The sequence below is a fragment of the Dipodomys ordii genome, unplaced genomic scaffold (assembly GCF_000151885.1).
Source record: "Dipodomys ordii isolate 6190 unplaced genomic scaffold, Dord_2.0 Scaffold27, whole genome shotgun sequence".
In the NCBI taxonomy this organism is placed as follows: domain Eukaryota; kingdom Metazoa; phylum Chordata; class Mammalia; order Rodentia; family Heteromyidae; genus Dipodomys; species Dipodomys ordii.
Genome location: NW_012267243.1, coordinates 3,441,341 through 3,464,369, shown reverse-complemented (window position 1 = coordinate 3,464,369; position 23,029 = coordinate 3,441,341). Strand labels below are relative to the sequence as shown.

The 23,029-nt window shown below is 41.8% G+C and overlaps 1 protein-coding gene across 1 annotated transcript in view; it reads left to right on the top strand.

Moving 5' to 3' along the window:
• Positions 1-23,029, top strand: part of Rgsl1 (regulator of G-protein signaling like 1) — a 54,419-nt gene that overhangs the window by 7,305 nt on the left and 24,085 nt on the right. The window contains exons 3-10 of the mRNA XM_013015511.1: positions 306-380; positions 2,344-2,473; positions 4,976-5,137; positions 6,644-7,599; positions 12,864-12,926; positions 14,218-14,437; positions 17,874-17,981; positions 21,044-21,149. Coding sequence (XP_012870965.1) covers positions 306-380; positions 2,344-2,473; positions 4,976-5,137; positions 6,644-7,599; positions 12,864-12,926; positions 14,218-14,437; positions 17,874-17,981; positions 21,044-21,149 — 1,820 coding nt within the window. The remainder of the gene's footprint in view (positions 1-305; positions 381-2,343; positions 2,474-4,975; positions 5,138-6,643; positions 7,600-12,863; positions 12,927-14,217; positions 14,438-17,873; positions 17,982-21,043; positions 21,150-23,029) is intronic.

The following is a 23,029-nucleotide window of genomic DNA, read 5'->3' as shown; positions in this document are numbered from 1 at the left end:
GCGGCTCAGTGGTAGAGCGCTTGCTTTGCATGCCTGAGGCCCTGGGTTCCAGTCCTCAGCACCACATAAGCAGAAAAAGCTGGAAGTTGCGCTGTGGCTCAAGTGGTAGAGCGCTAGCCTTGAGCTGAAGAGCTGAGGGACAGCGCCCAGGCCCAGAGTTCAGGCCCCATGACTGGACCAAAAAAACAAAAACAAAACAGAACAAAACAGGAAGGCTGTGGAGTCTCTGCTTCTCTGTGTCCGTAGATAAGCTGAGCTATGCACCTGAAGACCAGTTCCACCTCTTTCCTATCTTTCCTTTGCAGGTTTTTGGACAGACACCATTTTATACTGTTGAAAGTTCACAATGGAGCTTGTGGCCAGAAATGCCCTATAATCTGGTGAGAAGATTCTCGAATGGTGAAAGGTTTGGATGGAGAAAGAGAGGCTTGTGTTTGAAGCATGAATTGGGAAAGGGAGAGAAACAGGGATCCCAAAAGATGACTTTGGGAGAAACTGTAAGGCAGGTGACTGAGCAGGTAGACATTTTACAATTTTATCGGAGATAAGAAATTGCTGGTGAACACTTTCCTTCCTATACTTGTCCATAGTTAACAAACAGAATTTGTTTCTGATTGTTGGGTAGCAGGTGCTTGGAACACAATGCTGAGAAGAATTTTGAGGTCATACCTTAGCAAGAATGATATAAGAATTAATTGACATTGCCATGGTTCTGGGATAAGAAACAGTGCCCCATAAATCACTTAGTTATAATCAGATATCAACTATCAGATATAGTCCAAGGTAAGAAGTGACTCTGAAACTTTTATTCCTTCCTTTCTTTCTTTCCTTTTCTTTCTTTCTTTCTTCCTTCCTTCCTTCCTTCCTTTCTTTTTTCTCCCTTCCTTCCTTCCTTTCTTTCTTTCTTTTTTTTTTTGGTTGGTCGTGGGGCTTGGACTCTGGGACTGTTCACTGTCTCTCAGCTCTTCAGCTCAAGGACACTTGAGCCATAGCGCCACTTCTGGTTTTCTGGTGCTTTATTGGAGATAAGAATCTCCTGGACTTTCTCACGGGCTGGCTTTGAACTGTGATCATCAGATCTCAGCTTCCTGAGTAGGCAGGATTATAGGTGTGAGCCACTGGCACCTGGCTCTTTTCTTTTCTTTCTCTCTCCCCCTCCTTCCTTCCCCCCCCTCTTTCTCTCTTTACCTCTCGCCCTCTCTATCTCTCATGTATGTGCTGATATTGGGTTTAAACACAGGGCCTGGGAGCTAACTGACCCTTAGCATCACTCAAAGCTGACACTCTACCACTTGAGACACAGTGCCACACCTGGCTTTTTGGTGGTTCATTGGAGAGGAGAGACTCATGGTTGGCTTCAAACCACAGTTCTCAAATCTCAGCCTCTCTAGTAGCTAGGATTAAAGGCATGAGCCAGTGGTGCCTGGTTTATCACTCCCAAATTTCTGATGATTACTTGACCGTTGTCTTTTAGAAACATGTCTTTTATATTTTTTTCTTCTTATACATTTCACCTTTTCCTTCTAAATTGTCTTTCTCATGTCTCTTTCTTCCCTTTACTCTTGTCCTTTTCTTAGACCTACCAATATCTCCTCCATGAGATTCCAATGGTACGTAGGACTGGAAAAGACACAGAAAGCCCCCCTCCTAATAAGGTTTTTTGTCATCTCTGAGTTCTAGAAAGCTAAGAAGAGATAACCTACTTCAATTCTTACTTTTTGTTTCTATGGGGAAAAGAGGAAAAAAAACTCTGAAACTTTCTTTTTTTCATTTTTTCTCCCTTTTCTTACGGATCCGGGACCCATCCTGTACTCTAAATTATGGTATGTGTGTGTTTGTATGTTTGTGTGTTGCTATTTATGTTTTTAAGACAGAGTCTCACTACACAGCCCTGGCTGGCCTAGAACTTGCTCTCCTCCTGTCTCAGCTTCCTAAGTGCTGGGATGATGCTTCATGATGCTGTTTCATTGCATAATAGGTATGGGTTGGAGACGTGTGAGACCTGTGTGTTTACAAAGAAGAAAGTTGAGTAGGGCTAAGCCTGACGCCACAGACCAAAATCTTGGCTGCTAGGCTCTGGGAAGCAGATATAGATTTTTCAAAAAAAAAAAACATAAGGCAAATCTATGCAAGAATAAAGAAAAGTTTTGGAAGGGTAAGCCTGTTATTTTCTATTAGTCCATTCAGCTCAAGTGTCTATTCTCCTCAGATACAAGTTATAATCCACACACCTCTCCTTCCAGATAGTGGAAAAGTGAGGCTACTCCTGTTCCTTGTCAAGCTGCATTTCTTAGCAGTGCAGTTCAACTTATCTTTCTGTTGCTGGTTTTGTTTGAACTCTAGATCTGCAAGTACAAAAAATTATTGACCTGGTTGGAAAAGTATCGGTTACCTTTCTTCTGTAAAACAAACTTATGTTTCCATTACATTCTCTGTCAGGAGCTCATCAGCTTCATCAAGTCTCAAGAAGGAGGTAAGTGTGTGTGTGTGTGTGTGTGTGTGTGTGTGTGTGGTGATGTTTCATTGTGACATTTTCACACATATATATAATGCATAGTGATCACATTCTCCCTTTGTTACTCCCTTTCTCAGTCCCCCATTTATGAAACAATTTCAACAGGTTTCAGTGTTCCCATTTGCCCTCTCTCCCTCCTACTGGGTATCTACCCCCACGCCCCAACAAAGTTTGTTTTCCTGTCATTTGTGTGTGTGTGTGTGTGTGTGTGTGTGTGTGTGTTGGTAATGAGGCGTGAATTTAGAACCTCTCACTTGAGGCACACCTCAAGTCTGGCTTTTTTTCTTTTTCTTTTGCTAATTGATTGGAGACAGGGTTTTGTAGTCTTTTCTGCTTGAACTAGCTTTAAACAGATCTCAACCTCTTGAGTAGCTAGGATTACAGGCATGAGCCACCAACAGCCAGCTAGTTTGTGTGTGTGTGTGTGTGTGTGTGTGCGCGCACACGTGTGCTCATGCATGCACATGGGCGTGTGTGTGTGTGTGCTGGTACCAAGGGAGGAAGCCAGAGCCTTGCATTTTGTTTTCTGTTTTTTGGTTTTTTTTTTACTTAGGACTGGTGCTCTGCCTCTTGAGACATGCCTTCAGCCCTACCACTCTCATTAATTAAACATCACATTTTTTTTTCACATGCAGAAGCTAGATTTAAAATACACCAGGACATGATCAATTATACAGGATGCTAGACATTAACACACAGTGAGACCTAAGGAAGATCCTCTTAGAGGAGGAACACAAAGGTGCAATACCTATGTGCTCTGATCGTATAAAACAATATATATTGAAAGGAACTCTAGAAAATGGAAATAAGAGGATTTTTTCTTTTCTTTTTGTCTTGCTTGTTTGTTTATCTGTCTTCGGGAGGGGGGTAAGCACGGGCACAGAAATGGAGGGACCGTGGATGAACAAATGCAACAGTGGTACTCAGTAGACACTATGTTGGTAATAAACTATACAACTCATGGATGGGGATGGGAGGAAAAAACAGAGAGAAACAGAGAGTGAGTGAGTGAGAGAGAGAGAGAGAGAGAAGGGAGTGACATTTTCCAGAAAGAAAGGGACTACTTACCAACCAGACTTATGAAACAGCAACCCTTCTGTATGTCACCTTTAAAATAACAGTTAAAATATTTAACAAAACATTAATTATACCCAGGGGTTTTACCGTGGTATTTCAGATATGCATATTATAGATTTTGCTCAGAGTAACCCCCTCGGTTGCTTTCCTCACTCCCCCCAACGGAGGGTGCTTTTGAGCTGTGTACTGCGTGTATGTCCGTGGGTCCCTCACAAGCCACTTAACAGGTGCCACGAGACACCTGCCTTCAAAGTCACCACCTCGCCAAGACCCTGTTCATGTAACTGGCCACTGTTTTCCCTCAGTCACACTGAGCTGGGAGACAGGACTTTATCTGACAGCCATGGACCTTATCTGACCATGGACTTTATCTGACAGCCAAAATGATGAGATGGCAAAAGGCAGACCAGTGGCTACTGGAAAAGTGCATCGGCGGGGTGCGAGGGATGCTGCGCTTCTGTTCCTACCTCAAGGACAGTGCAGGTGGGTTCTTGATGTTGTTCTTGAGACGTTCACAAGTTCTTCACAGTTTCCAGCTTCCCCGTGACTCCAGATGACAGCTACAGTAAATATAAGACATGTTCAATAATGCAGTGTGGGTAATAGCTATCAGAGTCCTTTTCTTCATCCGTCCATTCATCCATGTATTTAACAACAGGATTTATTGTGCATCCGCCTGTAACAGCAGCTGTACTGGTAAGTTGAGATACAAAAGTGAAGGACAGACATAAGTTCTTATTTCATAATGCTGTCAGTATGGTGGGGGAGAGGGGCAGGAAGCAAGGATAAACCCTATGGGACAGCATGGGAATCCACTATTCCCTGACCTATTAGGTTTACTTGTTACTGGGAGCTAGGAAGTAGACAGTTAACATTGGCTGACACTCCAATCAGTACATAAAGTTTCATTCAGGGACAGACCTTAGTTTTAAGGGTGACACCCTGGGTCCTCTAAGAGCAGATTAAGGAGAACCAAACAGACTCTTTCAGCTTGCCACTCCGAATTTAAGCTTAGCAAAGCTGTAAAATAAGAAATGTGCTTCTTGGCACTTTGGGCCTGCAGTGATCTGTGTGTGGTTGTTTGGAGTGGATCATGTAGGAAATATTTGTTTTTGATCTTCATTCGGGGGGGTGGAATAAAATTCAAAGAATCTGCAGTTTTCCTTAAGGTGACAGTTTTCCAACAACAACAAAGTCTCTTATCCTCTCCAGTGTTTGGATTTTTCTGGAGCTGATTTCTTAGCTGGAAGGAGGGACTAATAGTGATGATTGCTGGTGCAGGAGAGGCAGCTGCTGTGTGCGTGGAAGGCACAGAGCGGCTTCACACAGATACAGAAGCCGCGACAATGGTGCTGATCTTTGTCTTTCTGGCCTGGTCTTTAGGCGAAGAGTTGGTGGATTTCTGGATTCTTGCTGAGAAGATCTTGAGCATAGATGAGACGAACGTAGACGTGCAGGATTACTACTTGTCCCTCCTTCTTATGCTGAAGGCCACCCACCTGCAGGAGGGCTCCAGGGTGGTAACTCTTTGCAACGTGAATATCAGTAAGAATTGTAAAGAATGTTGGAATCAAAATCCGTGGGTGCTGGAACCAAAGATGAAATTGGTGTCTGATAACCCTTAGTCTTTTGCTTTTTCAGGCTGTCCCCTGTTCCATTTGCTATATAATAAGGATGCCATGGGAATCCCAGCCCTTAACCTAAGAAGCTGAAAGAGACCAGTTGTCCTCAGTATTTGTCTCTTCCTGCTATCCTACCTTCCAGTAAGGATTTTCTAGAAGGAATGGATAGAAGTTGAGACAGAGTAAGGATGTGGCTCATGGCTCAAGTGGTTTTTACCTCGATGAAAAGGGCTGAGAGTCTCTTGAACAAATTACAGTCTGTGAGCCATATATATGGCCTAGAAGCAAAGATTTTTTTAAATTATTTAAAGGTTTAAAAGAGGAGAAATTATATGTCGTTCACAAAACCTAAAATATTTGCTATCTGGCTCTTTACATAAAAATGTTTCTGACTCATATTGGTTTATTTGATAAATGAGACTATTTTCTTTATTTTTCTTTATTTATTGCAAAGATGATGTACAGAGGGGTTACAGTTACGTAAGTCAGGTAATGAGTACATTTCTTATTGAACAGTGTCACCCTCCCTCATTTTCTCCCAGTTTTCCCCTCTCAGAGACTATTTTCTTTTTTAAAAATATTGTACTACTCAGTGGACACTATGTTGAAAATGAGCTATACAACTTGTGGGTGGAGATGGGAGGGAAAAACTAGGAGAGAACAAGGGAAGAGGTGACATTTTCCAAAAAGAAATATACTCATTACCTGATGTATGTAACTCTAATACCTCTGTACATCTTTATAGTAACTATATATTTTTAAACTTTTACAAAAGGAGTTATTCTGAGCCCAGTATCACTGTGTTCCCAAGATATGTTGCTTCAGATTAGCTAAATGTCTCTACTCACATAGATCACTGGAGGAAGTGGGGTTGTGGCACAAGTGATAGAGTATCAGACTTGAGCAAGAAAACTGAGGGAGAGCACAAGGCCCTGAGTTCAAGCCCCAGCACTAGCACACACACACACACACACACACACACACACATATGAACGACTCCTTCCATATAGATAATTGACAATTGATAGCAATAAAGTCATGAATAGTGAATACTGACAATTGAAAGTCCAATTAGTTTCCAGCCCAAACTACTCCCAAACTACTCTACCCAGCATCTCTCATTTTCAATAATCTTTTCTTATAAACTTTGCTTTTTTCATAATAATATTCAATGGCATACAAAAAACCCCAGTGTGATATTTTATTCCATGAGGAAGAAAACAGGTAGGAATTCCTCTGGAGAAAGGAATCATTGTGTACAGAGAAAAATTAAAAAACCTTTCCAGTATGTGTTTTCCCTGCTTAGGTCCCACAATTCTGTGCAGGACGAATGAAATACTATATACCAAGACATGTGTGAAAATCTAAAAACTCATCCTCACCATCGTCACACGATTTTTCACTCTTCGACTCTCTGTATTCTTTCCAGAGTCCCTCCTGAACCTCTCCATCTGGCATCCCAACCAGTCAACCACCAGAAGAGAGATCCTGAGCCACATGCAGAAAGTAGCTCTGTTTAAACTCCAGAGCTATTGGCTCCCTAACTTTTATAACCATGGCAAGATGACCATGGCCAGTGAGGAAGCATGCTATGATCTGCTGCAGGAGTATGAGAGTCGCCGGTTCAATGCTTACGCTGTGCATTCAGGAGGGCTCCCTCTGAACATGACCATTAAGAAATCCCAATACTCCCCAAAGCACTACTCAAGTAGAAGGATCAAGAGGAAGATGTGGTACTTGATCAATCCTGGCTCTTGGTCTATGGAAATGGTCCCCAAGCCAGATGTCTGTCCAATGGGCCCGCAAGAGTTTTCTAATGAGCAGAAGATGGAAATACATATGCCTCCCCTGAAAGTGGATTCTGCAAATGAGAGATTAATTAGTATCCTGGAAAAGGATGTCATGAAGCCCACTCTGCCAAAGAACCCCAAAAGCCTCCACATGGAGGGCCTCTTTGAGACAAAGTTCTCTTCCCACCTAAGAGCAGCCACCCCTATCTTTAATCACTCCTCTCAGATGGCAATCAATAAGATGATCAAGCAAAGACTGTCTTTTAGATATACCTACTGGGCCTTGTGTGCCGATGCTTATGCAGGAAGTCCTTTCCGGGACTTCCTGAAAAAACTGAATTTGAAAGTAGAGACCCTACTCTTGGACCTATGGCAAGACCTGCACCATTTCCTTAGTGTTCTGATGAGCAACAGGAAGAATGGGAATTCATTCTTTCTGCACATGCTGAGTGATAGAATCTGTGAGCTCTACTTGAATGAGCAACTTGGTACCTGCTTACCACTCACACCTCAAACTATTCAGGGCCTGAAGAAGATGCTGCCTTACGGGGATGCCAACCCTTGGATCTCCAAGGCCCAGATGGAGATCTGCAAGGTAAGACATGCCTGCAAGAAATAGGTTAGTATTTAGTTCAAATCTGACCCCAAACCTGTCCGATCATCTATATTTAACAATATTAACGAGCAACAGTGATCTAATTATCCACACAAATCTTCATATATTGAAGAGCTGGTTTGTTTCTTAATGTGTAAGTTTTATAACCACCTAGGACCAGACAAAACTCCAAAATAGAATGAAGTGGTCAATATTCACCTTCTGTTTCTTTACTTCTTCCTTATATGGCAATCTCTCCAAACCAGGAAACTCAGAATTTTTTAATTTATTATTATTTATTTATATATTTTAATTTTTTTATTATTATGAAAATACCATACAGAGGAGTTACAATTACATGGGCAAGACAATGAGTACATTGTCTTGTCGTGTCCGGTCGTGGGGTCTGAACTCTGGGCCTGGGCACTGTCCCTCAGTTCTTCAGCTCAAGGCTAGCGCTCTACCACTTGAGCTACAGCACCACTTCCAGCTTTTTTCTTTTTGCTTATGTGGTGCTGAGGAATGGAACCCAGGGCCTCAGGCATGCAAGGCAAGTGCTCTACCACTGAGCCACCTTCCCAGCCCTGTAGTATCATCTTTGATCTACTTCTTTGCCCCATCCCATGACCAATACTCTGGCAAAACCTGTAGAATCAGACTTTAATATCTACCCAGAAGCCCTTGCTCCATCCACTCTCCTAGACTATTAAGTGGTGTTCTAACATTTTGCTTCCATGTCTTTCCTCCCCTCTCAGCAGGATGATTTCCACCAGCCACTGTGATTCTACCAAAATACACTGGTGTCATTTTACTGACATTGGGTGAAAGGAAGTGAATGAAGTCTTTGAAAATAAGATAACATTCTGCCTCAATTAACACAGTTTTCTTCCAGTAAAATCCAATGTCCTTGCTAAAATGAACAGACCTTCTTATTATCTGTGTTTAACCTCGCCTCTCTGACTTCATTTACTCCTCTCCATACATACAGTGTTCTGTCACTTGCGCACACTCCGGCTTGGCTCTTGTGTGCCATACACATGCATGTGGATTCAATCTTCAGCTCTCTTAAGTCTCCACCCAAGAGACATCTTCTCATTGAAGCATTCTTTAGCCATTTTCCTACATTCATCTTTCTCCCCTTAGCACTTGCCACTAAATACACAGATACTTAGAATGACATCCTTGGGAGGTCCTCAGCCCTCATTCACCCACTAAAAACATTATGTGGAAACTATCCATACCCAGTTGGACGTATGGAAGCTTTTGGAACCCAGGCAAGAGTTTGTGACACCCTACTGGAGCCCAAGACCAAGGGAAACTGCTTGGAAAAGTCTGGTCTGCACACCCAGTTTCAGGCCTGCCAATTACACTCCAAGGTGAAGAACAAGAATTAGTCTCCCACTCCCCCCCTGCCCATGGACTCAGCCCTAGTTTGTCTTGTTGATGATTCTGCTATCAGTCCTCCATGGGCCAGAAGAAATCATACCTGCAAGTCTCTGGTAACATATCCACTGACAGGACCTGGCTGCATGTGGAGTCAGGCTTGTGATCTAATTCTACCTTGCTCAACTTCAGTTGTAGAGTGAATATCAACTTCCTAAGATTCCAGTAGATACTATTTTCTGTGAAAATGCCCATTAATCTCAGACCCAAGGAAACACCTTGTCCTTGACCAGCAGCAGCCAGACCTATCCTGCCACACTGCAGACCCAGCTCCATCCTAGTCTACTTGGGACTCAGCTCTAGCTGTGATCACTTGCAGATCCAGAAGGAGCCACAGCTTTCCACAGACTAGATTCCAGTTCCATCTGCAATGAATAAAGGTTTATCTCCACCTATCCACAGACACATTGGATCCTAGTGGATCCACATACTGATGGATCCTAGTCGTAAGTTTGACCACAAACACCAGCAGATGACTGGCTCAAAAATCTCTGATTGGGACAGCTGCTTAAGGTCTTTTACTGACCAAACTAGTCTTTAAAAATGGAAATAGGTAAGTTCTTTAAATGCACACATACCAGTTCAGGACTATATGGATCATGAAGAATCAAATATGCATGATATTATCAAAGAGAATAAAGTCCCAGCAGCTGATGCTAAGAACAAGGAGATTCACAAACTGCTTGTCAAAAAATTCAAAATAATCAGGTTTAAAAAACAACCAGAGAGGGCTGGGATGTAGCTCAGTGGTAAAGCGCTTGCCTAGCAAGTGCAACGTCCTGGGTTCGATCCCCAGTACCAAAAAAGAAAAAGACAAAAAAAACAACAACAAGAGAACAAAGATAACAATCATGCAAAGAGGATGCAAACAAAATATGAAATTCAATAAAGAAAAACTACAAAAAGAGCCAAACAAATTATGGTTCTCAAGAATGTGGTAACTGTGCCAGGTTCTGGTGGATCATGTCTAGTCTTAGCTACTCAGGAGTCTGAGAGCTGTGGATTCAAAGACAGCCTGGGCAGGAAAGTCCTTGATATTCTTCAATTAACCACCAAAAAAAAAGAGCTGGAAATGGAGCTACAGCTTAAGTGGGAGAGATTGTGCCTACGCTCTGAGTTAAGCCCCAGAACCACAAAAAATATGGGGACTGAACTGAAAAATTCAACAGCAAACTTGTTCAAGCAGAAGAATTAGTGAATTCAACGAAGAGCCATTTGAAAAGTATCTGTGTAGAGAACCCAGAGAAAAAGAGTGAAGAGAGTCTACAGGACATGGTGTGACACTGGAGTGAATCTATATATGCATTTGTGGATTCTTGGAAGATGAAATAAAGGTGCAAAAAGTTTATCTAAATAATGATGCTAGGCACCGGTGACTCACATCTGTAATCCTAACTACTCAGGAGGCTAAGATATGAGGATTCATCTCCAAATAGCTGAATCTCCCATGAACCACCAAAAAGCTGATCGTGGAGCTGTGGTTAATTGCTAGGTTTGAGAAAAAAAAAGCTCAAGGACAGCACTAAAGCTCTGTGTTTAAGACTCAGGGCCAGTACTCAAAGAAGAAGAAAAAGAAGAAGAAAGAAGAAGAAAAAGGAGGAGGAGGAAGAAGAAGAAGAAGAAGAGAAGAAAAAGAAAAGTTAAAACATCAAGAAGCTAACAAATGAGCATCCAGATTGATGAGCATCAAGGCTTCCTAATGATACTGATTCCAAAGGAGTTTACACTAAAACATGCTTTCATTACATTATTTTTTAAAAATCTACAAAGAGCCAGATGCAGTGGCTCATATCTGTAATCCCAGCTACTCAGAGGAAAAGATTGGGAGATTCATAGTTAAACACTATCCCATACAAAATTTTATGAGACCACAAATGAACTAACAAAAAGCTGGTATAGTGGCATACTCTTGTCATCTCAGTTATGTAGGAAGTGTAAAGAGAAAGAGAATGATTTAGGCTGAAACATAAACATAAAAACACTATTTGAAGAATTACTAAAACAAGAAGGGCTGGAGATATGGTTTAAGTGGTACAGAGCCTGCCTAGCAAGCACAAGGCCCTGAGTTTAAACCTGAATACCACTACCAAATAACACAAATCAGTTAGCCCACAAAGAGAATTTAGGAAGCAGTGAGAGAAAAATGACCTGTTATATACCAGGGAGATTTTTTAAGTGTCTGCAAATGAACCAGCAGAAACCCAGCAGACAAGGAGCAATTCAGATGATATGTTCAGTGTATTGAAAGAAAATAACTACCAACCCTACAAAATGAAAAATACTCACTACCTGACTTATGTAACTGTAAGCCCTCTGTATATCACCTTTACAATAACAATAAAAAAAAGAAAGACAAAAAAATAGAAAGGGATAAACTGGGTATGGTGACACATTCCTATAATCCCAGTATAAAGAACACATAGGTAGAGGATCACAGTTCAGCACTTTCCCAAACATAAACCAAGAGACCCTGTTTGAAAATTAACCTAAAGCAAATAGGGTTAGAGGTATGGCTCATGCGACAGAGCGCCTACCTAGCAAGTGTGAGATCTTGAGTTCAAACCCCAATACTTGTAAAAAGAAAGTGAAGGAACAATGAAAACTTTCCCAGACAAATAAAAAAGAGTTTTCCACTGCTACAAGTGCTATACAAGAAACCAAAAGATGCTAAGCAATAGAACAAAAGTGCATGAAAACATAAATCTTACTACAAAATATAAGGACATAACATTGTAACACGTATCAACACTAAACATGCATATTTAGATCAAATGAGACTTCTCTGAGCAATTAATTGGTGCTAATCAAAAAACAAAACATAAAATTACTGGGGAAGATATACATTGAAAATACATATACTACCTACATTTGCTGAGCTAGTCAGTCCCAGCTAGAAATGACCCTTCTTTTAACTTTGCCCAGGACAATCTTTTCTGGATTTCATCCAACAAGTATCCTCCAATTATACTGATTAACAATTATTTGGTGAGTTCCTTTAGCTTAGCAGCTGATATCTACTTCCTGACTTGTGGCAATGGTCTAAATACTGGCTCTGATGTTATTTGGCTCTGATGTCTTAGACAAACTTAAAGTCTAAACTCTTTCATGTTTCTGTGATCATGTATAAATTGAGAATTGAGATAAAATCATATTTTGTAACTTGTGAATTTAATAAGTTTCCATGTGAGGACACTCTAGTTATTCCTGGAAATCTATGAGGAACCCTTAACATTTACTCTTTCTTTTTTCTTCTTTGAATTATTTGTTTGTATTTAGTAGTTGTAAAAAGGGGTTTCAATCCCAAAAATCAGGTCACTCTTGATCTTTCTTCCATCTTTCTTTTTCTTCTTTCCTCTCCTGTCCCTATCCTCAGGTTTCATAGTTCAGTTTTTACATAACATACAATCAATGTGTCTTCACTGATTTTCCATCCATTTGTGTTTCCCCCCTCTCAACATCTTCCCCCCATAGACCACGTAAGTTGCTTCATTTTTAAAGACATTTTGAAACTCAAAATGAGTACTTTGGGAATGAATCAAGTAGTATGCAGATGCTAAATAATTATTCTATAATTATATATTTTTCAAAATATATTTATTCATATTGTCTAAGACTTAGCGATAGACTTTGTGAGCTGTATGAGCTGCTATCTTCAGAGCAATAAAGGACTGTCTTGTGGTTGGTGGTAGCTCACATTTGCTGTCTACCAGATCTCCAGATGAGAGAATCTAGGATCTACAGCTTTCTCTATGACAAAGTTAAGACCAGAAAGATGTGGCGAGTATTCATCTCATGATGCTCATGTTGTGTTTGGATTTCAGATCCTCAGCCATTGGTATGACGCGTTCCTGGATGAAGAGGACCACTGGTTTCTTCTCTTTACAGTAGGACAGACTTTGGGTTGAGGAAGAATCATGAGGTTGAGGGAGGAGAAGGCACTTTTATCTTAGTAGCCTTCTTTGCTGGAGTAAATGAAATGATGGGTTTTTTTTTCCCCTAGAGGCCACTGGAGATTGGTTTGGTCTTTGGTATTCTAAAGAAAAATCTCTCGAGGAAAAAGACTCAGCTGAATTTTTTTTTTTTTTGGTCCAGTCATGGGGCCTGAACTCTGGGCCTGGGCGCTGTCCCTCATCTCTTCAGCTCAAGGCTAGCGCTCTACTACTGAGCTACCTTCCCAGCCCCTACTCAGCTGATTTTGATGCCCATAGAAATTCTCTCTTAGAGAAAATGAGGAAATGCAGTATGTGTGTGTGTGTGTGTGTGTGTGTGTGTGTGTGTGTGTGTGAAAAAGTCATAATGAAACCCATTTAAATTTTTTGAAAAAAAAGGTAATAAAAGGAGAGACAGGGTATAAGGATAAGAAAGAGTAGTAGAGGGGGTGGATATGATCAAGGTTTCTTATCTGCATGTATGGAAATATCATCAACCTTACTTCAAACAACTAATATATGTTGAGTATATATGTATATATGCATGTAAACATATGTATGTGTGTATGTATGCATATATATGTATTTATACATATATATGTATGTATATATGTTACCAGTCCTAGGGCTTGAACTCAGGGCCTGGGCACTGTCCCTGAACTTCTTTTGCTCAAGGCTAACAGTCTGACACTTGAGCCACAGTGCATTTCCAGCTTTTTCTGCTTGTGTGGTACTGAGGAATCAAACCCAGGGCTTCATGCATGCTAGGCAAGCACTTTGCCACTAAGCCATAGGCCCAGTCCAGAAAAAAATTTTTTTTTCCTTGGGTCCGATTGTGGGGCCTGAACTCAGGGCCTGGGCGCTGCCTCTCAGCTCTTCAGCTCAAGGCTAGCGCTCTACCACTTGAGCCACAGCGCCACTTCCGGCTTTTTCTGCTTATGTGGTGCTGAGGAATCGAACCGAGAGCCTCATGCATGCAAGGTAAACACTCTACCACTGGGCCACCTTCCCAGCCCCCGTGAGACTCATCTCCAGTTAACCCCCAGAAGACCGGAAGTGGAGCTGTGGCTCAAAATAGTAGAGCAAAATCGCTCAGAGACAGTGCCCAGGCTCTGAGTTCAAGTCCTACAACTGACAAAATCTGATTAAATTTATGTCAGGGAGGCTTGGAGGACCAAGTTATTCTAAACTCTTGTTTGAGATAATTCCTGTAGACAGTGCTATCTGCCATCTCTCCTCCTCTTAGACTCAGAGCCGGTATGTCATAGCCCGGTGGAATAAAGAATCTCCAAGCCGAGAAGACAGCATTTTTCTTTACAAGCGGCTTCAGGAATCTCTGGAGTTAAGCCAGAGTTTGGCTAACATAGAGAAAATGGATTCTCCTGCATGGCAAACAGTAGCCACTGAGAACCTGAGGAAAAATGGGTCTCTCCAGGTAGAAGTGAAGTCTCCAGTGTTTCTAGAAGGTAAGAAAAGTTATTAATTTTTTAACCCTCACATATAGGCAACTGGAAAAATAATTAACTAATAATTACGGGATTCTGCAGCCCTATGCCATACAAAGATTGCTTTATTTTGATCTTAGGTACTGAGGAACAGGCAGAGAGGAAGTGACCTTCCCAAGGTCACACAGTAAGAGGCCCAGGCAGGATTTAAATCTAAAGGAATTAATATGGCATCCTCTACTGGAGCTCCAAGTTGGGCAAATTCCTGCCAACCAAGTATCAGCACAGTCATCAATGATGACTCCATTTCACACATCTGCTGTTCTACCTCACCCAGCTTCTTCTAGAATCTGATCCAGGAGCCTAACTATGACATCTTCAAGCAGCCACTTCCTGACTTTAGCGTAACCACAACAGCCGACCAGGGCAGTGGAAAGTAATTGTTAGGAGCCCAAAGCTTTCTGTCCTGGAGGCTTGAGGTGATAGCCTAGCCCTACTATTGATTTTGTAGACTTGCCAAATGTATTTAACCTTTGCCTGTTTTCCCATTTATAAGATTTGAAGAATACCAGACTTCTTGTACAGGCAACCGAAGGTCATCTATAAGGCCTTTATCACAGTGGATAGCAGTGGTAAGAGTTCAATATATGTGGGCCAGTCTTATGCAAATTTAAGTAGACTTAATGATCTATGCTGAAGCAGTTGGAGAGCTACAGTCTTTCCCAAACTTTATTCCACATCAAATAGCGCTTTGACCTCATTATTCTAAATACATGACTGTGTACCCGTATATACATACACGGCAGAGATTTCATAGTGTAATACCTATTGTTATGACATAGGATGATGTACTCTAACATTTATTGTTGCAAAAACAAGGAGTCTCTCTCTGGATGTATTAGTGAGTCATTACTTACACTTTTGAAACCACTGTTAAAGTGGGAACAAGAAAAACTAAGTGCTTCATCCCTTTGAACCCCATTTCTTCATCTAGAGATTAGGAACGATGGCTAGTGATTTGCAGGACTACGGAGGGAACTAGAAGCAATATAGTTACACACACACATACAGGTGCTCAGTAAATGGTACTTAGTAGATTACCAAATAAAATATAATACCATTTTTTTTTCTTGCCAGTCCTGGAGCTTATACTCAGGGTGCGAGCACTGTTCTGAGTTCCTTTTTATTCAAAGCATACTATCACTTGAGCCAAAGCTCCACTCCCAGCTTTTTGTTGGTTAATTGGAAATAGTTTCACAGACTTTCCCACCAAGCCTGGCTTCAAATTATAATCCTCATATCTCAGCTTCCTGAGTAGCTAACATTATAGGCATAAGCCACCAGCACCTAGTGATTAATGCTTTAAAAAAAAGTTGTTATTGTGCTTGGAAGTGTCACTAAGTATTATAGTCTTTGCCTAATATTTGTGAGGACCTGGGTTTGATCCATGGCAAAACACTCACACACACACACACACACACACACACACACACACACACCAAAACAAAGCAAATGTTCACTCTTTATACATATTGTATGCACAGAATTAGGTACTACTAAGGTATCCCGTGTATTTGCCCTTCAGACCTATGCTTGGAAAAGGGTTATTTAAATCTAGAATGCACAGACTTTCTCTATAAAACCAGAACTTCTCCCAGGAATCATGACAAAAGTGAAAGAAAGTATTCTTTTTTTAAAAAAATTAAATTTTTTTAATTTTTTTTATTGTGAAAATACCATACAGAGGGGTTACAATTACATGAGCCAAGGTAATGAGTACATTTCTTATGAAGCATTGTTGCCTCCTCCTTTGTGTCCCCTTCCCATCCCTTCCCATCTCCCCTACTCCACCACCCTCCCTCCTCCCCCTCCCCACTGAAAGAAAGTATTCTGAAAAATCCACCATACAGATTCTGGGAAATGTTGGGCACTGCTTTATTGGCTATAGACAGCCAGAGTGGCCAGAAGGAGTGAGAAGCCTTGTCTGCAGACTTCCCTTCCTCTCTCAACACACCACTGCTCCTTGGAAGCACAAGTCTGATCTGATAAAGCTCTTCTGTGGCATTTTCCCAGGCTGGGAACCCTGACTCCCAGGCCGTCTGGCACCTCCACTCTCACTCTACCACAAACATGATCATAGAGCACTGGGGCTAAGATACTCTCAAGTTTTCTGAGAGGAGACTGAAAGTCAGAAAGGTGAAAAGCCCTGTCCAAGGCTGTTCCGCAGGGAGGGGAGGGATCCAGGATTAAAAGCCTGGATTTGCTATAGGAACAATTTGCTGGCCTTGCCACTGAGGTCCAGAGTCACCTGGTTGACATGATGATGATGATGATGATGATGATGATGGCATCAAGACAACTGTATTTTATAGATCCTCACTCCAGGATTCCTTCTAGGCTCCAGAATTATTGCTTTAGAACTGGAGGAGCGTCCCAGAAGAATTCTGTGAAATTAGATGTGCTCAAACCCCCCAGTGCTCAAATAATGGTTTTCATCTTTTAGGCTGCAACGTGTTGCTTTTCTGCTTTAATTGTCCCAAACATTATTAGAACTTCCTCTCTTGGTCTTGTGGTCCAAATGCATTTTGAGTACTAAAAGATGTTTTATTAATTTACAGAAAAAAATTATTCAAAATAATTTTGCCTGTTGTCAGAAAAGAAATCTAACTCACCTCAGAGTAAATAATTTGCAGTGATTAATGATATTCAGATATCTGAACTATCACTTCTGAAATTAATTCCCAAAGTCAAAGCCAACGAGAAGTGTCAGAATGAATTATTTGACAGTTATTATCCTAAAATACTACAAATTTTGAAGCAAAAAAATATTTGAAATTCATTTGCAACTGCTTCTTGCAGTGGCAGATGGTTGCCTGGAAGGGATCGACATTCATTTGCATGAGTACTTCCTGTATCTGCATTCGCCATCAGTTCAGTGTGTTTTGTTTTTCTAACACTCCGCCATGGAGTTCAGTATGTTTTATTTTTCTAACATTCCACCATGGGTTAGGCTGCCCAGAGAAGGGCAGTATCCACTCAGACTGAAAGGGAAGGGAGACTGTGTTTCCTTGCTCCCAATTTGGCTTAGAAAATTTGTATTCTTTGTGTGAGTGTTATACTAAAATGCTATTATCCTTTTCAAGTGCCAGGCACCAGTGGCTCACACCTGTAATCCTAGAGACTGAGGTCTGAGGATCATGGTGTGAAGCCAGCCCAGGCCAGAAAGTCCATGCAATTTTCTCTCCAACAAAGTACCCCCAAACCTGAAAGTGGAGCTGTGACTCCCTAAGCAAAAGAAGCTCAGGGGCAGCTCTGAGTTTAAGCCCCAGAACCAACACACACACACCTATTGCCTTATGTAAATAACCCTTTAAAGTCAATATCTTTAAGAAAAGCAAGTGAATCTTTGAACGTAGAGCAGACAATTAAGCTACCTCTGTTCTTCCTTATTTTCCAGACTTTAACAAAATGACCTTTAAAGAACTCTGCTATAAGAATCCAAAGATGGCTATAGAGAAGATCAGTGAGGACTACAAAATATATTGTGAGAAAGCACCTCATATAGGCAAGTCTTTTAACTCTGGGGTAAATTTAAGTTAATTAGGTCTTCTCAAAGGTCGTAAGCCAAAAGAGGAACCACATTTTGTTTTCAGTGGAGATATGGTCCAAAGTTAATGAACGACTGTCTTTCCCCCTCCCACAAAGCTGTTGGAGAGGCACCATGAAAATGAGAGGGAATCATAAATTCATTGAACAAGGATTAAGATTGTTCATTCCTAACTTTCTTATCCACTAGGGGTTTTAAACAATGTGGATTCATCTCCGGCCAAGTTTCCCCGGAGTCTGAACTTTGTGGAAGGATGTTTATCAAGGGGTGTTCTTGAAATAACACGTAGAAACAGTAAGGAAAGCAGAACTGTGAGAGTGGCCATCACAGCAGACCCCTTCGATACCATAGGGAACTCAAGCTACACGTTCTAGGCAACTCCCAGAGGAAGCCTGAGTTCTGAGTCAACAGCGGCCAACACTCCAGGCAGCTGAGAGAATGGCTGTTCCTTCTCGTAGCACATGCTACAGTCCATGGGCTTTGGACAGGAGTGTGAGCTGCATCAGGAGTGTGAGCTGCTGTCTTTAAGGCCATGCCGACAAAAGGGGCTGGAAAGACCCCTGAAGATTGTTTAAAATACTAGGCACTTTCTTACCACAAGGCGATCACTTCTTTCACCAAGTCTTCCCTTGGTTACTGGAAGCTTTTAATTAAATTTCAGAGTCTATAAAACTTGATCCTGGGGTGTGTATGAGTGTGTGTGTGTGAGAGAGAGAGAGGGGGGGGAGAGGGAGAGGGAGAGAAGAGAGGGAGAGAGGAGAGAGAGGGAGGAGAGAGACAGAGAGAGTGGAGAGAGAGACAGAGAGATTCTTGATTGCATCTGAGAATCTACAGAAAGCTTGTCTGAATTTCTCAACTTACATAATTGCCAAATGTCTCTGGAATAGCAAATTCTTTGATTCTTTTTAAAGACCCTTGGCTTTGTTTTGTGTCTCATTGTGGAATGAACCGGCAGGACCTCTACAGCAGCTGTGTTATCCACCGCCTTTCTGGCTTTTAGTATTCTCTTCTTAGCCAATCTCTGTTATGTTTTTATTTTGTCTTCATTTCTTACAAACTTATTTATGACTTTAGATTTTTTTGTTTGTTTTTTGTTAGTCATGCGGCTTGAACTCTGGGCCTGGGCGCTGCCCCTCAGCTCTTCAGATCAAGGCAAGCACTCTAGCACTTGAGTCACAGCACCATTTCCAGTTTTCTGGTTGTTTATTGGAGATGAGTCTCTCGGACTTTCCTGCTGGGGTTGGCTTTGAACAGCAATCCTCAGATCTCAGCCTCCTGAGTAGCTAGTGTTACAGGCGTGAGCCACCAGCACCTGCAGATTTTTTTTTAAACCAGCATTTCTAAGTGGTTTATCCTAAGAAAGAGTTGTTTTGAGAGTCTTTTGGGTTTTCCTTTTATCTTTATTCTTCTTTCTATTTAAAAATATATATCTAATTTTCCACAGTCTAAATTTCATTTCTTTATCAATTCATTTGTATATACTTAGATCTGTATAGATTCTCTTTCTTTCTTTCTTTCTTTCTTTCTTTCTTTCTTTCTTTCTTTCTTTCTCTCTTTCGTCAGTCAGTCATGGGGCTTGAACTTTGGACCTGAATCCTGTCCCTCAGCTCTTCAGCTCAAGGCTAGCACTCTACCACTTAAGCCACTGCACCACTTCTGATTTTCTGAAAGGTTTTTTTTGTTTTGTTTTTGCCAGTCATGGGGCCTGAACTCTGGGCCTGGGCACTGTCCCTCAGTTCTTCAGCTCAAGGCTAGCGCTCTACCACTTGAGCCACAGCCCCATTTCCAGCCTTTTCTACTTATGTGGTGCTGAGGAATTGAACCCAGGGCCTCATGCATGCAAGGCAAGCACTCTACCACTGAGCCACCTTCCCAGCCCTTTCTGAGAGGTTTATTGGAGATAAGAGTCTTATAGACTTTTCTGTTGGGTTTGGCTTTGAACTGCGATCCTCAGATCTCAGCCTCCTGACTAGCTAGGTGTGAGCCACTGGCGCCCGGTGATTCTTGTTACTTCATTTCTCTTTGTGTGAGTAAGAGGAAGGGGTATTGGAACCTCAACTCAGAGCCTCACACTCTCATTCAACTTTTTCTCTCATGGCTGGCTGGTGAGCTGCCACTTGAACCATACCACCAATTAAGCATTTTGCTGGTTAACTGAAAATGGAGTCTCAAAAACTTTCCTCCCAGACTGGCTTTGAACTTCAATCTTCAGAGCTTAGCCTCCTAACTATCTAGAATTAAAAGTGTAGCCAGTGGCACAAGGCTCAGCCCTTTCTGTCAGATGTCTGTCTCTGAAAGTATCATCAAATGGCATCAAACTTCCTCTGCATGTACATTCTACTTAGTGGACATGTTAAAGTACTGACTATGATGAGGTCAAATGCTACTTTCTGGCAATGATGATCAATAACACCATCCCCACTCCAGGTGAGTTCATAGGCCTGTATTTTTATTCTAAAACATTACCCCTGAAGGGCTCTTATAAATACTAATATCCATGAGATCTAGTATTTCTTTTAAAAATGGTGTTTTAATATACTTCTTAGAACAATGGTTCTCTGTGTGTGTATATAGAGAACCAGACTCAGACCTGAATCATGTGCAATGTAGTAGTCTACCATTGCAGTTGGAATCAGTGTCCCTCAAAAGAAAAAGGTCCTAACTAAAGCAAGGTGAAGGAAACTCTTAAAGATGAGGTCAAGGATCTGTAGTTGACAGAACGTTGTCTGGCATGTGGGTCCGTTGGAATGGCTGATGGGAAGATGGATGGAATTTGGGGTTGAGTAATGTAATGAGAAGTCTCTGAAGTGGGTGTGCTCTGGCCCCACAGCCCACATTCACAGCCTGGCCCTGAGACCAAAGCATGTCACAGTCTGTGCTCAGCACTGAGACATTGGCTTTCCAATTTCCACTGAGAAATGTCCCTCCTATTTTTGTTCCTTCTTATTCTCCACAATGTTACTCATAAAATGTGTTTCCCCAACAACACTGGGAAATCCTTGTGCTTTTTTTTTCCTTAGAAATTGAAGTGAAAATAATCAAGGAGCCAAAGGTGGTGTCCTCTTCACGCAGGAAACCGTCTCTTCCCAAAAAAGTGGGCATGAGGAAGCCTTCAATGCGGCCCAGGTAAGATGTAGGCTGTAGCCACAGAAACATTGTCACATACGACCTTTCCTCTGTGTGTAGAATCCCAGTTCTTTTTTCCATGTATTATACCTATATGAATAAGAACAATTTGCATTTCAAATTACTGTTTATCTTCTCAAATTGGCACGACATAATATATATTATGCAATAACTTTTTTTTTGTCAGTCATAGGGCTTGAACTCATGGTCTAGGTGTTGTCCCTGAGCTTTTTCACTCAAAACTTCGCTCTACCACTTTGAGCCACAGTACCACTTACAGTTTTCTGGTAGCTAATTAGAGATAAGAGTCTCACAGACTTTCCTGTCTGGGCTGGCTTTAAATCTTTATCTTTATCCTTAGATCTCAGCCTCCTGAGTAGCGAGGATTACAGGCATGAGCCACCAGCACCTGGCTATGCAGAAGCTTTTTAAAACTATCATGGAGCCTGCTACAACCTGCAACCCTAGCCTACTTGGGAGGCTAAAAGCAGAAGGATTGCGGGTAAAGCAAAGCCCAGGCAGAGAAGTCCATGAGACCTTATGTAAAAAAATAATCAGCAAAAGAAAACCAGGGGAAATGGTGCTGTGGCTCAAGTGGTAGAGCGCTTGCCTTGAGCTAAAGAGCTGAAGGACACCACCCAGACCCAGAGTTCAAGCCCTATGACCAACCAAAAAAACCAGGGCTGGAGTTGTGGTTCAAATGGATAAGCATCAGATTAGCAAGCATGAGGTCTTGAATTCAAACCTCAGTACTTCCAAAATATTTTCAACTTTAATGGACATAATTTTGTTAGTATTTCTCAACCTACTCCCTTTTGTAGTATGTACATGGATTGTTTCTTTAGCCATACCCCCCCTTTTTTTTGCCAGTCATGGAGTCTGAACTCTGGGTCTGGGCGCTGTCCCTCAGCTCTTCAGCTCAAGGCTAGCGCTCTACCACTGGAGCCACAGCACCATTTCCGGCTTTTTCTGTTTATGTGGTGCTAAGGAATCGAACCCAGGGCTTCATGCTTGCAAGGCATGCACTCTACCGCTGAGCCACCTTCCCAGCCTAGCCATACCCTTTTAATGGAATTGTCTAATTTTTTCATGGCTATAAATAGTACCCTAAGTCGGGCACTGGTGGCTCACGCCTGTAATCCTAGCTACGCAGGAGGCTGAGATCTGAGGATCACAGTTCAAAGCCAGCCCAGGCAGGAAAGTCTGTGAGACTCATCTCCAATAAAACCACTAGAAAGCCAGAAGTAGCATTGTGGCTCAAGCGGTAGAGCGCTCGCCTTGAGCTGAAGAGCACAGGGACAGCACCCAAGCCCAGAGTTCAAGCCCCACGACCGACCAAATAAACAAACAAATAAATAGTACCCTAAAAAACATTTTTGTACAAGTATCCTTACCCACTTGAGGCTTTTGTTGGTTCTTGTTTTGATTGTAAAGTTGGGTAATAGTTCCCTAAGCACTCCGCAGGCCCATGCCTCTCCTCAGTCAGAAAGATGGCCTCTGTGCCACCAAAACCATGTGATCTTTCCTTCAGACAACGCACCAGCCTTCCTTTCCTCTCCCTGCAGCCCCAGTGCGCCTCTACCTGCCACATTCTCCAAATGCTATGTCTGCCAGGACACCCCCTCCCCGAAACTCTCAATCCCTAAAGTACAAATAGTCACAGAAATGCTTTCCGCTACTCTTGGCACTCGTGAGCAAGTGCAAGACTTCTTCTAGGTCAGCCTTTCTCCCTTTCAAATAACGGAAATTCTTCCTTGCATTCCAATCATTCATTCATTTTGTTGTTCCATTTTGTATTACTCAATGCCTTCTGCCACATCTATAGAAATACTTATTTTCCACTGTAGTAGAAGGTATGTTTCACAGAAGTCTTCTAAACC